Here is a 15,935-nt window from a genome sequence, read left to right on the forward strand (position 1 = left end):
GTTATCTTCATTGAAAAAAACTGTGCTTTTCTTTCAAAAATAAGGAAATTTCTAAGTGACCCTAAACTTTTGAACGGTAGTGTATATAGAGAGAGGAAAAAAGCAGCACTTCATAAATGTACCAGTCGGTGCTATGCGATCCTGACCCTGATCCAAATGGTCCTATAGGTATATGTAGAAATGATCGCAGCACTCCAAAAGTTGATGTCAAACAAAGATGTGGTTTATTATTCCGTGTTTCAAAGACAAGCTATGTTTCAGTCCTCTCTCAGGACCTTTTTCAAGCTAAAGTGACATGTGCAAAGCAGGGTTTATATACCCATGTGTAAACAATGCATAATCAGCAGTGATAAACGTCAAGACATACAAATAAGGCCAACATTTGGCTAATACAATATAGAAAAAGTGCACAGCACAGTATAACAATGTTACAAACATATTCCATCCAATGTGTATTAAAAATTGATTCCAAAACAATGTGATCTACTAATTGTAAAAACATCAGAAAAGTATACATAGTAATGAAGGGGAGGAGTTCCGAGCCACTCACCAATCGTCAAACCCCAGACAAATATATGCAAGTTTTGTTTGAATTACTCTACGATCCTCCAGCGTCTGCAAGAATCAACAGCGCATGCGTAACAACGCGCTATGCAAGAAGGGTCCGACAACCAATCAACAGACGGCGTCTCGCGTTGCAAAGGTAACAGTCTAGACCGGCCTATCAGGAACAAGCTAGTCCCGTTGTTCAAGTTGCGAAGCCTCTACTTTTAACAGCGCTCAAACAACATGTATAACATACACATTATTTATTGAAGGGAATAATGCCAGCACATGCATCCTAAGACGTAAACCATATTGACTGCAAAGACTATTAGTACGTTTGCAGACCGGGTCATTGTCCAAACAACAACATCTATAATGTAGTATATTAGACAAGCTCCATGCCTAGTATGGTCCTCCACCCCCACCTTCGTGTGGTGGCTATCCATCGTAGCCATAACGGTCAGATTGTATCAGTGTTTCTCTCCACACCAAGTATTCTTCTTCCTACTGGCTTTTATAGTGGAGATAACCTAATCACATAGGCCTCACTGTTTTAGAATTTCCCTCTCAGTATCCAAGCCGAGAGTTCAAAATGATCTAGATTCGGATGAGATAGTGGTCCCTGATGTAGAAGGTCTTTCCTGAAGGGAAACCTCAGTGGATCTTGTAGGGCTAATATTTGGAGAAGTGGAAACCAACGTCTTTTTGCTAAAAAAATGAATGTGGCTCTCTGCTGTTGAATTTCTTGTAAGACTTTTAGAATTAAGGGAAAAGGAGGAATGGCAAAGCCTAGTCCCAGACCCCAATTTTGAGACAAGGCATCCACCCCCAGTGAGTTGTCTCTGGGATTAAGAGAAAAATATCAATCTTTGTAAATCCCCATTTTTGGATTATCATTTGAAACATTTGTGGATGAAGAGACCATTCTGAAATAATAAGTGACTCACTTGTCTGAGGGTTTCCCACACTGCTGTTATTTGAGATAATTTGAAAAGATTGACTCGATTTGGGGAGGCCAAGGTCTTTGGAAATGTTTTCCCAATAGGTAACACCCCCAACCGTATTTTCTGGTATCTGTCTTAATCTGAATTATCGGATTTGGATGCCAAAGAACCCCGGATAGAAGGTTGTTTCCACCAACCACCAGTTCAGAGACATTTTGATGATGCACAGTATTTTTATTTTGTCGTCTTCAGAAAATTGGCTCTTGTCATAGGAAGACAGAATCCAAGATTGTAGGCTTCTTGTATGAATTTGACTCCGGTTGACTGATTGGATACATGCTGTGAGTATGCCTAGTAGCCTCATCGCGTCTCTGATGGAACAGAATGTTTTCTTCTGGAACTTCTAAATCTTGTCTGATATTTTGGATTTTTTCTTTTGGAAGAAAATAATTTTGGGATCTGGAATCTAATATTACCCCTAAAAATTTCCGCTGTCTTACTGGGACTAATTTTGATTTCTCTTTGTTTATAAGCCAGCTTAAAGAGGCTCTGTCACCAGATCTTGCAACCCCTATGTGCTATTGCAGCAGATAGGCGCTGCAATGTAGATTACAGTAACGTTTTTATTTTTAAAAAACGAGCATTTTTGGCCAAGTTATGACCATTTTTGTATTTATGCAAATGAGGCTTGCAAAAGTCCAAGTGGGCGTGTTTAAAGTAAAAGTCCAACTGGATGTGTATTATGTGCGTACATCGGGGCGTTTTTACTACTTTTACTAGCTGGGCGTTCTGACGAGAAGTATCATCCACTTCTCTTCAGAACGCCCAGCTTCTGGCAGTGCAGACACACAGCGTGTTCTCGAGAGATCACGCTGTGACGTCACTCACTTCCTGCCCCAGGTCCTGCATCGTGTCGGACGAGCGAGGACACATCGGCACCAGAGGCTACAGTTGATTCTGCAGCAGCATCGGCGTTAGCAGGTAAGTCGATGTAGCTACTTACCTGCAAACGCTGATGCTGCTGCAGAATCAACTGTAGCCTCTGGTGCCGATGTGGCCGACACGATGCAGGACCTGGGGCAGGAAGTGAGTGACGTCACAGCGTGATCTCTCGAGAACACGCTGTGTGTCTGCACTGCCAGAAGCTGGGCGTTCTGAAGAGAAGTGGATGATACTTCTCGTCAGAACGCCCAGCTAGTAAAAGTAGTAAAAACGCCCCGATGTACGCACATAATACACGCCCAGTTGGACTTTTGCAAGCCTCATTTGCATAAATACAAAAATGGTCATAACTTGGCCAAAAATGCTCGTTTTTTAAAAATAAAAACGTTACTGTAATCTACATTGCCGCGCCGATCTGCTACAATAGCAGATAGGGGTTGCAAAATCTGGTGACAGAGCCTCTTTAAGTCAGTAAACAATCGAATTGTAAAAACAATATCCTGAAGTAGTAATTGTCTTGAATATGTGATTAATAAATAGTCACCTAATAACGGTATTATAAAGATGCCTTGTTTTTTTTTTTTAAACTTACTACCACCTCTACTTTTGTGAAGACTCTTGGAGCAGAAGAGATTCCAAAGGGAAGAGCCACAAACTGGAAGTGATGAATTTGATGTGATTTGTCCAATACTGCGAACTTTCTGAATTTTTGAGATGCTGCATGAATGGGGATGTGATAATAGGCATCCCTTAAATTCAGACTACACATCTCTGCCCCCAGAGGAATTAACAGAGTAGTCGACTTTAAAGTTTCCATTTTGAATGTTCTGTATTTGATACACTTTTATACACTTTGAAATTTCAGGTTTATTATAGTGCGATAAGATCCATTTGTCCTTTTTGAGACTCTGGGACCGGAATGATAAACTCTGAATCTAGCATGGACATCACTCCCTGTAATATCTTTTCTTAAAGTATAGGCAAGGTTTGGGAAGTAAGAATACATTTTTCTGGGGGTGGAGAACCTAACTCTGTTTAACCATGTCTGAGATTATGGATGAAGACTCTACCTTTCCCCCCTTTGGGGTAAGACCAGCATCTCGTTTTCCCTTTCCCTTTGAAATCCCTATATTGGGTCTGGATAGGACGAAAGGACTGTTTTTTTGGTAGTGTTTGTTTCTTAGGATTCCGGAGTGGACGTCAAACGAGGGAGGGAGTAAATATGAGCGTTTTTTTATACGCAGTGGAAATTCCGTCTGCAAAACCACGGTGGTGCGATTTTTGGAACGGATGGTGCTGCGGGTTCCAGGTCAGATACGCTGCGTGATTATTACGTAGTGTATCCGACCCATGGGAAACCCGGCCTTAAGAGTCACTAGGTTTAAAGACTAAACGGTTCCTAAATTATTTTGAAATACCCAGTATGTTTTCAGCTTCTTCCCACTCCTGCAATATCATTTACCTAATATTTGAATTAATTGAAAAAAAACGAATTTATTTTTAGGCCTAAGTCCCCCGAATATCTCATCCTGAATAGTACGAGGTTCTTGAACCGCTTTGATTTGCATGGTAGTTCTTACAGCTCTTAATGCTTCTACGTCATCAGGTGAGAAAAAATATTTTTAATTTTTTTTCAGTGACGACTCCATCAAAATATTGTCATCAGGGGAAATATACACCATCTTCATTTTCCAAGTCAGATGAAGAAATAACCTATGATATTAACCGTTTACTGGGTAGAAACCCTGTATTCGCAGATTGAGGAAGCGCCTCATATTGAAATGAAGACAGTGTGGGCGTCAATATAGAAGGAGACAGAGTAGGGTTTGGACTGGGAATTTTCATCAAAGTCAGGGAAGATTTAATTTCATTCCCGTACCATAGGGCAGAGTTCATCCAATAATAATGGTTGCTCCTCTTTAAGAAGACATGGTATAGTTTCTTTTTACATAAATCAGAAAGCTTTGTAAAGCTGACCGCGCATTTTCTCACTCTGTTGCTAAGTTTTGAGATCCACTCTTTTCCCCCTATAAGAAAACAGGAGGAGCAACCATCACTCAGGGGAATCCAACCATATCCCTACACAAGGCAAATTACATTTGTTTATCAAATCCCCTATGGGGTACTCACTGTACTGGGAACCATGGATTTCTCTGAAATTTTGGGCTGAGTACTAGAAGTCTCAGGACCTGGAGAGGCTATGATGCCAGAAAGACAGACCTCAAATCAGGACACCGTTCTGGATGCAACTGCCAATATTTAAATGATTTGCAAGGACTCCTTTCCCTTCGGGCGTTTGTCCAGCCCCATCACTGGAATGACGGCTGTATCCTATGATGGCCCGGCCAACGTCACCTCCGGAAAGTGAGAAAGGAAGATGGTGCCGCACATGTGTGGACTGGAAGTCCACTGGCATCTCTAACAGCACCTACTTCTGTCCTGTACCCCGGGTGCCACAGGAGGACAGGGGATGGCCTGGAATCTTTTACCCCCCAGACCTCCCGATGGGAAGACCTCCAGGCCATATATGTTTCTTACTCCCCCCCCCCCCCATAGCACCACCAGGAGGGCTCCGGTTTTCTGTAGGGACAGGAAAAACCCTGGTGGGAGGTTGTAGGAGGGGCCTTCTTGTCCCTACAAAGGTCAAGGGGAAAAACCTCCACGTGGTGCAGTCATGAAGGACGATATGGAAATTTTTCATTTTCTCATCAAGTAAAGGAGAAAAAGAACCCCAACATTTGTAAAGCAACTTTTCCAGAGTTTGACAATACCCCATATGTGGTCATAAACGGCTGTTTGGGCACACAGCAGGGCTTAGAAGGAAAGGAGCGCCATTTGACTTTTGGAGCTCAGATTCTGTTAGATTGGTTTCCCCAATTTGGCCCCCTAATTCGCCACACTTTAACCTAATTGAGCATCCGTGGGACCACCTCGATCGTCTTGTTCGCTCTATGGATCCTGAATATATATATATATATATATATATATATACACATATATATATATATATATATATATATATATATACACACATACACACACACACACACACACACACACTTGTCCTTCAATGAATTAGAATATCAAAAAGTTAATTTATTTCAGTAATTCAATTCAAAAAGTGAAACCCATATATTCATATAGATCCATTACACACAGAGTGATCTATTTCCAGCATTTTTTTCTTTTAATCTTGATGATTATGGCTAACAGTTAATGAAAACCCAAAATTTAGTGTCTCAGAAAATTAGATTATATAAGCCCAATTTCAAAAATGATATTTAATGCCGAAATGTAGGTCTACTGAAAAGTATGTACAGTATCTGCCCTCAATACTTGGTCGGGGCTCCTTTTGCATGAATTACTGCATCAATGCGGCGTGGCATGGAGGCGATCAGCCTGTGGCACTGCTTAGGTGTTATGGAAGCCCAGGTTGCTTTGATAGTGGCCTTCAGCTCGTCTGCATTGTTGGGTCTGGTGTCTCTCATCTTCCTCATGACAATACCCCATAGATTCTCTTTGGGGTTTAGGTCAGTCGACTACGGTATTCATTCTGTCAAAACGAAGGAACCCTTGCACAATGGAGACAAACGGAAACCATTGGCACCAGATCTGCCACCATTGAAATCAATGGTGATGGAAACAGAAACCTATGGTTTCCGTTTGTGTCAGTTAGGGCTCCGTACCGACGGAAAGCTCAGACGGAACGGAGCCCTGACGCAGATATGAACGAAGCCTAAACTTGATGGACATATCTTTTTTCAACCTATGTAATTGCAGTATGTTACCCTGTAATATATTACTATAAAATTCTAAAATGATTTGTGCACAAACATGCAAAAACAGAATTTTGATAAATATTGTTTGCATAAAATGATATTTTTCAACTTTTCAGTTAAGGTTAAACGCTTCTTATTGGGAGAATTGTTAACACCTATGTGCATTTTAGATATCCAATATCTCAATTTACATTTGTTCCTACCTTCCGTAGTTTATATTCTTCTTCCACCTGTCCAGCCTCATTGAGATGTTGCAACCACCTAGTGACATTTAATCTTTGGTAAATACCCTCTTCAGGATGAGATTCAGAGGAGAGGACACTTGGCCTTTGAATTGAGAAATGAAGACATGTCTTCTCCTCTGTTACCTGATATGGAATAAATAGAAAAATTCTCTAGCAAATTCAGGATCAAATGAAAAGCAATATATGTTTATCTAAAAACACTTCTTTGTAATACTTTGATTTGTTAGGGGAATAACAGGAAGTGGGGATGAAACTATACAATCTCATTTTGTTTCAATTCTAGTACGTAAAAAAATGAGACAGTACATGATAGTGTCCCAAGGCATAAAAACCCCATTAGCCTCAGCAGAAAAAGGCCTCGGGTGAGTATCTGGAACTATTTCTTATCAGATTGGGGAAAAGGGGGTGGTGGGAGTCGCCACAAACACCTATAGCAACTTCTAAGAAGACCGACTATGACGTGGCCAATAAGTTTCTTTCAGGTATCACGGACTTCTATTCTTCAAATTCATCAGCAATAGATGCCCATTGACAGTAAGGGAGCTGCTCTCTGCCACTCAATCCTTTAGGACTAGCAAGACCCTGAGTGAAGGTCTCCCAGTAGTGCTTGGGGATCTTCCCATACATGTTGGAGTTGTACGAATGAAAAATACAAGATCCTCACCAAAGTACTGACCACCAGGCTATAGAATGTCAAAGGGTGTAGACAGTCTTGCTCTGGTCAGAGATATGGTCCAGTAAATCAAGGGCCACTGTATTGAGTTCTGACCAGAAAAAAGCCTTTGATCGCGTCACTTATGAATTCATGGGCAAGGCACTACTAAGGTTAGAGAGTTAGGGCTTATTCAGACGAACGTTATATACGTCCGTGAAAATCACGCGCGTCGCACGGACCTATATTAGTCTATGGGGCCGTGCAGACATGTGCGTGATTTTTATGATTGGTCCGCTGCGTAAAAGTCACGACATGTCCGTTCTTTGAGCGTTTTTCACGCATCACACACCCATTGAAGTCAATGGGTGCGTGAAAACCACGCATGCCACATGGAAGCACTTCCGTGCGAACAGCGTGATTCGCGCAACAGCTGTGAAAAGGATGAATGAAAACAGAAAAGCACCAACAGAAAAGCACGCAGCCGCGCATCATATGATGAGGCCACACGCTGCATTTTTTGCGTGTGCAAAAAGCACACGCTCGTGTGAATCCAGACTCAGGAGAACTGCGTAGTTATTATGTTAATTTTATTGTCCTTGGGATTTACTGCATGGTGCTGTCAAACCGTTGTAAGATGGACTCCTTTCCTACCTTTATCAAGTCTCGGAGAGACAATACTGGCCTCTTTTAAAACTTTTTTTGTGTGCGTTATATATCTTTTTGCAGAGTCTATCTGGCAGAAAAGGGGGATAAGAAGACCAAGAGACAAAGTGCTCATTCAACATGGACAATGTGACCATCTTCTGCACAGTTTAGAGTTCAGCTACACTTGACCAGACCTTCAAGAGTTCAGATGGGCCTCAGTGGCAACGGGCAACTGTAGAAAGTTCGAAGCGATGCTCTTCGGAAAGTGACTCCTGTGTCCTTCTGCTTCGTTTCCAACTGCCACCACAAGGAAGGAAGGCACAGTCCTAAAATCATGGTATTAACGCTTGGCCAAGGTCAACCAATAGAATTGGTTAGAGCGTTGAGCCTCAGACAGCTCACTACTGAGTGCAAAGCACTTCTGCCCAAATAAGTTTTGAATGCGTAAAAAAGGATATTATCGATTGAAGAAGTTAATAATGTTTTCAGAGAATGGACTATAAGACAAACAGCAGGGAATGAACGCATTGCCTGTAGTGGTGAATGGCTACTGCATACTGAAGCTGAGCAGAGGGTTATCGGACTAGTGAAGACAAATAGATGTGGCACAATGCGTCTATTGATAATTTGAATAAGGGACCAATGGTTTATTTCCTGTTGATCTCTTCCATTCTCAGCTGATAAACTACTGAGATGTGGGACTTTGTAAAGGATCGGGTTAACATTATTTTTCTCCTAATGCAGACAGAGCAGTGGCGGCGAGGCTCTTGTTGCAGCCAGTTGACTCAAATCCGCACAGGTTTATAAAAAGGAAGAAGGGGGGAATGGTTGATCACATGGGAAACATATAGAAGAGTTCTTTATTTCTTGGTTTTGATTGCAAGACGACGAGAGGATCAAAGAAAATGAGGAGAGAAATTCCTGGGATATTAATTTTTTTGTGAATTTTCTATGTTTAGAGTTTCTGTAAGTAGGCGGTCATAATAAATTGGACACGTGTGTGTGTGTAATATATATAAGATTTGGTGCATACAGTCTCGGTTAGCAACAAACTACAAACTGACACTTTGTTACAGTACATGCTAATCGACAGTTTACAGTCTGTTAATAAGGGGACAGGAGGAGGTTTTCCGTAAACCTTATTCCCTGTAAAGGATCTGCCAGACACAGCTTCGGGGTTAACTCCCTTAATTAATCAGTCAGCACCTGAATCTACATCCCTGAGACTGACTCCAGCTTCCACCACTCAGGCTGGCAGGCTTAGGAGTGGGAGAGCCTATCGCAGCCTGGCCAGACTCAGCTAGCTCCCGCCCTCTGTCTATTTATACCTGCATTTCCTGTTCCTCCTTGCTTGTTATTCTTTTTCGTGTGGTTTCCTGGCCCAGCTACAGCTCCTTCTATTTTGTTCCTGCTCCATACAGACCCTGGCTTACTGACTACTCTTCTGCGCTTCGTTTGGTACCTCGCACACTCCTGGCTTGACTCGGCTCGTTCACCACTCTGGTTGCTCACGGTGTGGCCGTGGGCAACTGCCCCTTTCCCTTGCTTGTATTCCCTTGTATGTTTGTCGTGTTTGTCGTTCACTTACTGAGTGCAGGGACCGCCGCCCAGTTGTACCCCGTCGCCTAGGGCGGGTCGTTGCAAGTAGGCAGGGACAGAGTGGCGGGTAGATTAGGGCTCACTTGTCCGTTTCCCTACCCCCCGGTTATTATATTCCCAATATGTAATTTTAGACATTTATTTGGGACTCAACTGATCACCTAAATTCACAATTACGGCATGTTTTTAGTCATCATGGCCTGAAATTAGTTCAACAATATTACACTTGATTCACACCACCTGGGGATGTTTGGTACATTCATAGACCAGTAGGACCTTTTTATATTCAATTTCTATGCTCCCAAATCCGAGTAGATCACTCACTCCGGTATTTAAAAAAAAGAACACATACAATATCTCTTTGGTATGGATTGTTACAGGGGTCTACTAGCTACTTATCCTCCTCAACTTACGTTGTGGAATGGGAGAGGGAATTAGGCAAACTCACTTTTCTCAGCGAATGGGAAAAAACAAGTGGTTTGTACTCACTGTAAAATCTATTTGTCGTTAAATCAATTGGGGGACACGGCCTCATGGGTCTATGCTTCTACCACTAGGAGGCTACGCTAGGTAGGATAGCTCGGCCCAGGCAGGCTTTACCATTCCCACAGACACTGACTGAATCAGTTCTGTACAAAAGCAGTAGGAAAAAAAAATAACACAACCATGTCCACGGTCCCGGGAGAAAACCAAACAGTCAGAACTACAGGTTTCGGGCCTGAATAAACAATAAAATATTAAGACAGTGAAGTCTGTGTCCCCCAATAGAATAAAAAAATATATTTTACGGCGAGTTAAAAAAATCTTGTTTTCTCGTTAATCATTGGGGGACACAGCACCATGGGATGTCCTAAATCAGTCCCAGAGGGCAGGAAAACAAATTAAAAGCACAGCTATGCGACCCGCTTGAAATACTGCAATACAGACTGGAATCAGCAGATGACAAAGAAAGAATTTTGCATAACATAGTAAGAGTGTGCACAATAGCCTAGGTAGCAGCCTTGCATACTTGAGCATCTAAAGCTTGATGCCTGACCACTCAGGAGGCACCAACAGGCCTAGTAGAATGTGCAGTAATCTGATCGGGAGGAACGTTACCCTTGGATCTATTGTTTTTCAAATTCACAGACCGGATACAACACGCAATAGTGGCGTTGAAAGCTCACAGACTCTTGCATGACCCTTCAGGAAAAAAAAAAAAAAAAAGAGATGGAGCACTGAAACGACTCCGTAGCAGCCAAATGGATTTGGACTGCTCTTGTTTTGTTGGAAATAAATGCTTGGGTCTTTGGAGAAATGCTTTCACAATGTATGAGAATGTATAATGACCTGTATTGATGTGAAGTTTGTTGAATAAACTTGAACTAATTAAAAAAAAAAAAAAAAAAGATTTGGACTGCTCTTAACAAATCAAGGCTATGTAAAGTCCGTTCCCTCAGATAAGATGGGGAAGGGAAAAAATGGAGAACAATCTTTTTATTAATATGGAAGGTAGAGACTACTTCCGGTAGAAAACATTGAACAGGCCAAAAAAACACCTTATCCCTATGGATGACCAAAAAAGGTTGCTTGATTGATAAGACAGATAGTTCCAAAAACCCGCTTGATGGAGGTAATGGAGGTAATGGCCTACAGAAAAGTTACGTTCTGGGAAAGGAGACGCAACAAAATGTCTCTCAAATGTTCAAAAGGAGTAACCTGAAGAGCTCCGAGAACGAAATTAAGATCCCAAGACTCAATAGGAGGTCTGAAAAAAGGGACTGCATGAGCTAACCCCTTCAAAGAAAATCTTCACCTGAGAACCAAAAAGCCAAAGTTCTCAGAAAAAGAATGGACACAGTAGAGATCTGCCCCCTCAGGAAAAATAAAGTCCCTGTTCAAGGCCTGATTGCAGGAAGGACAGGACTCCAGGTGTGGAATATTTCATAGAATGGAAATGATTGCGTTCACAACAGCAGAAGTAAGCCTTCCATTTACGTTGGTATACCATGGCTGATTGAGGTTTTCTGGCCTTCAACATCATCTGCATGACAGGCTCAGAGAGAACTCAGGTTCTCAGAACCTCGGCTTTAACATTAAGTAGAGGGAAGAGATAAAGAACAGAAAACTCTCTATATGGAGTGACCAGCAATCGACTGTGATAGCCCTAGGATCCCATGCCCTGGCTGTGTAAGTTGGAACCTTGTGGTTGTGATGGGACACAAAGACATAAACATCTGGGTAGCCCCACCACTGGCACAGTTGATGGAATACCCTAAGGTGAAGAGACCACTCTCCCTGATTTATTCTCTTTTAGCTGAGAAAATGCGTGGCCCAATTGTCCATTTCTGGTATGTGGACCGCTAACAGTGCTAGAATATGTTATTCAGCCCACAGTAGTATCCAAGAAGATTCCAGCAGAGTCGCCCGACTACTGGTGCTGTTCTGGTGGTTCATATAAGCACTGCCACAAAGTTGTCGTTCTGGATCTGACCAGCCGACCCCAAAGACGAGTCCAGTGGGAGAGGGTTAGGAAGCTCGCCCTCAATTCAAACGAATTGATCTGCAAGGACATTTCCTCCTACGACCAAGATGCCTAACCTGAATGAGGACGGAAAACTGCAACCCACCTGGACAGATTGGCATGAAAATCAACTTGTCCACCGTGCCCTGAGACTTAATCCAGTGCAAAAAGATTGCCCACTAGAGGAAGCAGGAGTGAAATTGTGCATATGAAACTCCTTCGAAGGTCGCCACAAGACCCTTGCTGTCCTGGCGTGGAGTACCATTCCTAAAAACTCCATGTTCTGAGTCAGGAACAATAGGGATTTTTCCTTGTTCTTGATCCCTCCGAATCTTCTCAAAATTTCTAGAGAGATCTGGAAATTCAAGATTGTCCATTCTGGAGGGTGCTTTCACCAAGAGGTCATCCACGTAAAGGATTAAAGATTACTGAAAAGGATTAAAGATTTCTCCTGAGGTTTTAAATTTATGTTGGCATTGTGATAAGGAACAAGGTCCAATGGTCCATATCTGCTGGGGATGCTAATCTTTGAAAGCTATATGGGAGGATATTAGTTGAATTATTTGTGTTCGACTTCATATAAAAAAAATAGTCCAGAGCTGAATCTACTTTATATGTTACCTGGTCAAATTTCCAACTATAAGAAAAATACGTAATTTTCTTGGCAACTACATTGGCGATACCACGACTATGGAGAACATCCGACCCTCCATCTATACATAATACAATGGAAGATATTCTTCCATTCAAACATGATACATACTAGGCTTTCTTTGGGGTATGGGATGTGTATAATATGATGTTCTATCCAGAATTGTAAGTTGCCCTCTGAATGTTTTTGTTTCTTTCCTTCTAATAAAATTTAGTTGGACCCGAACCTACACTAAACTTCCTGTGTCAGACAAACCTTTGTCACTCTGGACTGTAATGAAAGCCAGAGGATTGGGCTGTAGTAGGGCCAGCAAGTGGCGGTGTGAACCCTCTTTGTCATCAAGGGATTTGAGTTGGGGCTACTCCGGGGAGCGGAGTCTAAGGGAACACACGATCTTTACCCTTTTAACCCCTGTACAGGGATGTGGACTTTGCTGCTGGGAAACCCCAGGTCACTACCTCCTGGAGTAGTCTTCCTTGGTGACGGCTGGCGCAGTAGAGACAGAGTGATCAGGAGAACTAAAGGTCTGGGCAGTTTGCGGAGGTTCGTAACGATAAATGTAGCAATAGGTCAGGGCAGGCGTCAGGCACGGATGGTGAAAAACAGGCAAGGTCATCACATTGGAATACAACTAAACGACCGGGATAACTTTGGAACACTGAGAAAGCAAAGGAACCAAAGTGCTCTGGCCATGGATAGGCAGGGCTTTTATACAGGTGGTAGATTTTAAAATGTGAGTTCTCAAAGCTGGAGGTTCCCACAAGTTTATTAAAAGCAAGGAATGACTTTTATTAGTAATAGACACTAGGTAATGATTACATTTCCATGTGGCGGCGCACGCTAATTTAGCATCATCTGAACTAGAGGAGCCCTTTCATGGCCAAGGGCCATTGATGCCCCTGTGTCCAGGTCAAATTCTCCATTTTTGATAGGCACTTCTTTAAACGATAATATCTTTGTAACTGCTTTGACTATTTTTACTTTGTTTTTTTTAGAAGACTTATAAGGCTTTCATTTTCTAGATTAGTTCAATTAATTTCATGTTTTTAATTTTCATTCTGAGCAGACAAATCACAAAAAATTTGGAAAAAAACACTTTTTGTATATATATATATATATATATATATATATATATATATATATATATATACACACACACACACACATACACATACACATATATATATACACAGTCCAAACACAGATGAACACAGCACTCCAACAGATCCATAGAATCAGGCCATGTGCTCGTCACCAGGGGATGAATCAATTCCCCAATTCAAAATAGAGAAGAACATAGAACACAGTAACGGCACCAGGACTTCAAGGTAGATGAAAGCAGGGTGGATTTATTCACCTTAACACAGCTGTGTGGAGGTGAATAAATCCACCCTGCTTTCATCTACCTTGAAGTCCTGGTGCCGTTACGGTGTTCTATGTTCACATATATATATATATATATATATGCTGTTGCAGATCTATAACAATTAGTCGTCTTCCCTCTCCTTCACCCTGGATCCTTGTGAGGGAAGAGTGAGGAGGGCTATAAGGCTATATTCACACGACAGTGAAAAAAAGTGCCATTAACAACGGATCAACTGTGAAATCTTCATGGATGTTTTGCATCAGTGTGTCTCAAAATTTGAATCCATTTCCCGGCCGTCTGTTTCTCATGGACGTTAAAAAAAAATTATGAATTTTATCCGTTAGGGTTTTTTTGTCCCAGCCACCTGAAAACACCACAGTGCCTATGTAGATAGTCATGCAATATAGTAGATAGTGCCACATTGCCCACTGTAGATAGTGCCAGTGCCGACTGTAAATAGTGCCACAGTTCCCACTGTAGAAAGTGCTCAGATAGTGACAGTTCGCACTGTAGATAGTGCCCACATAGTGCTAGACAAGTGCCCATGTAGATAGGGCTAGTGTCCCCTGTAGGTAGTGCCCATATAATGCCATAGTGTCACACCCCCTGTATATAGCCCCACACCCTGCAGATAGTGCCACCCCCTGCAGATAGCGCCACCCCCCCTGCAGATAGCAATAGTCCACCTGCAGATAGCTCCAACCCCCTCCCCGTATATGGCACCCCCTTCCTGTATATAGCGCCACTGTAGTTCCCTGTGGAGGGAGTTCCTAGAGGGAGGGAGTTCCTGATGACTCTGAACATATATGGACCGTGACGTCAGGGGCCAACGCTAAAAGCAGAATCCCCTGCCAGAGCGTCAGCAGCGCTCTGGCTGGGCATTTCGCTCCAGGAGTAGCCCACTGTCCATATATGGATAGTGATGCCAGGGGCTTCTCCAGTAGTGGAATCCCCGGCCAGATCGATCTGACCGGGGATTCCACTTCTAGACGGAGCTTAGGTGGCGCTATCTACAGAAGGGGGGTGGCAGTACAGGGGGATGGGAGATGCCAGGGGCTCCCTCTATGAGGGGAATCCCTGAACAGAGCGCTGACTGCGGATTCAAAGGGTGGTGCGATCTACAGAGGGTTTTCCGCTATATATAGGGGGGGGGTGTATTCCGAGGGTCTCAAATTCGCAGAAGAAACGAGAGTGCAACGCTGCTTACAATGAGCAGCACTGCCCTCATTAAACTCCGTTCCAGACTGCTAACATTTCTATACGTGACAACTGCACGGGGCATCGGCAGTCGTTAAGGGGTTAAGGAATAATCTACAACCATACAACACATTTGTGCAGTATTTAGCTTCTCTTTGGTACATATTTTCCTATGAACAGTTTTTTGGGCTCATTATCTCCTTTTTAAGCAGACTTTTGTAATTTCACTTTTCCTTCTCACCTTTTCTTTGAGTTGAGCCTCACAGCAATATTTCCACTGTTGGAATACTTCTGATAACTTGTCCAGACCACCATGATGGAAATGTAAAACTTTGTACTGACTTTCCCTGCTGGCGATCACCAACTGTCCACTGGTACAAGCTTCATCACTAAAAAATAAATAAAGAAAATCAATAAACTCATAAAAGAACAAAAGAAAACTAAAGTGTACGATGTTCTTTTTCAAAGCTTGTAGTTTAGGGCCTGTTCACATCAGCGTTGCCCTTCCATTGAGGGGTTCCATCTGAGGTTTCCGTCGGGTTAACCCCTCAACGGAAAGGTAAACGGAAACCTAAGCTTCCGTTTGCATCACCATTGATCTCAATTGTGATGGAAACGTTGCTAAAGGTTTCCGTTTGTCACCTTTGTGACAGGGTTCCGTTGTTCAGTCAACTGCGCTATTGATTCCGTCAAAACAACGGAACCCTGTCACAACGGTGACAAACGGAAACCTTTAGCAACGTTTCCGTCACCATTGATATCAAAGGTGATGCAAACGGAAGCTTAGGTTTCCGTTTGCCTTTCCGTTGAGGGGTTAACCCGACGGAAACCTAAGACGGAACCCTTCAAAAGGAAAGGCAAC

The 15,935-nt window shown here is 42.5% G+C and overlaps 1 protein-coding gene across 2 annotated transcripts in view; it reads right to left on the bottom strand.

The window, feature by feature from the left end:
* The window catches only part of TBC1D16 (TBC1 domain family member 16), a 75,986-nt gene that overhangs the window by 30,085 nt on the left and 29,966 nt on the right, over positions 1–15,935 (bottom strand). For both annotated transcript variants that reach the window (XM_075846317.1, XM_075846316.1), the window contains exons 6-7: positions 15,315–15,462; positions 6,415–6,579 (exon numbers count right to left, since the gene is read on the bottom strand). In XM_075846317.1, coding sequence (XP_075702432.1) covers positions 6,415–6,579; positions 15,315–15,462 — 313 coding nt within the window. The remainder of the gene's footprint in view (positions 1–6,414; positions 6,580–15,314; positions 15,463–15,935) is intronic.

Source organism: Rhinoderma darwinii, chromosome 13 (assembly GCF_050947455.1).
Source record: "Rhinoderma darwinii isolate aRhiDar2 chromosome 13, aRhiDar2.hap1, whole genome shotgun sequence".
Taxonomy (NCBI): Eukaryota; Metazoa; Chordata; class Amphibia; order Anura; family Rhinodermatidae; genus Rhinoderma; species Rhinoderma darwinii.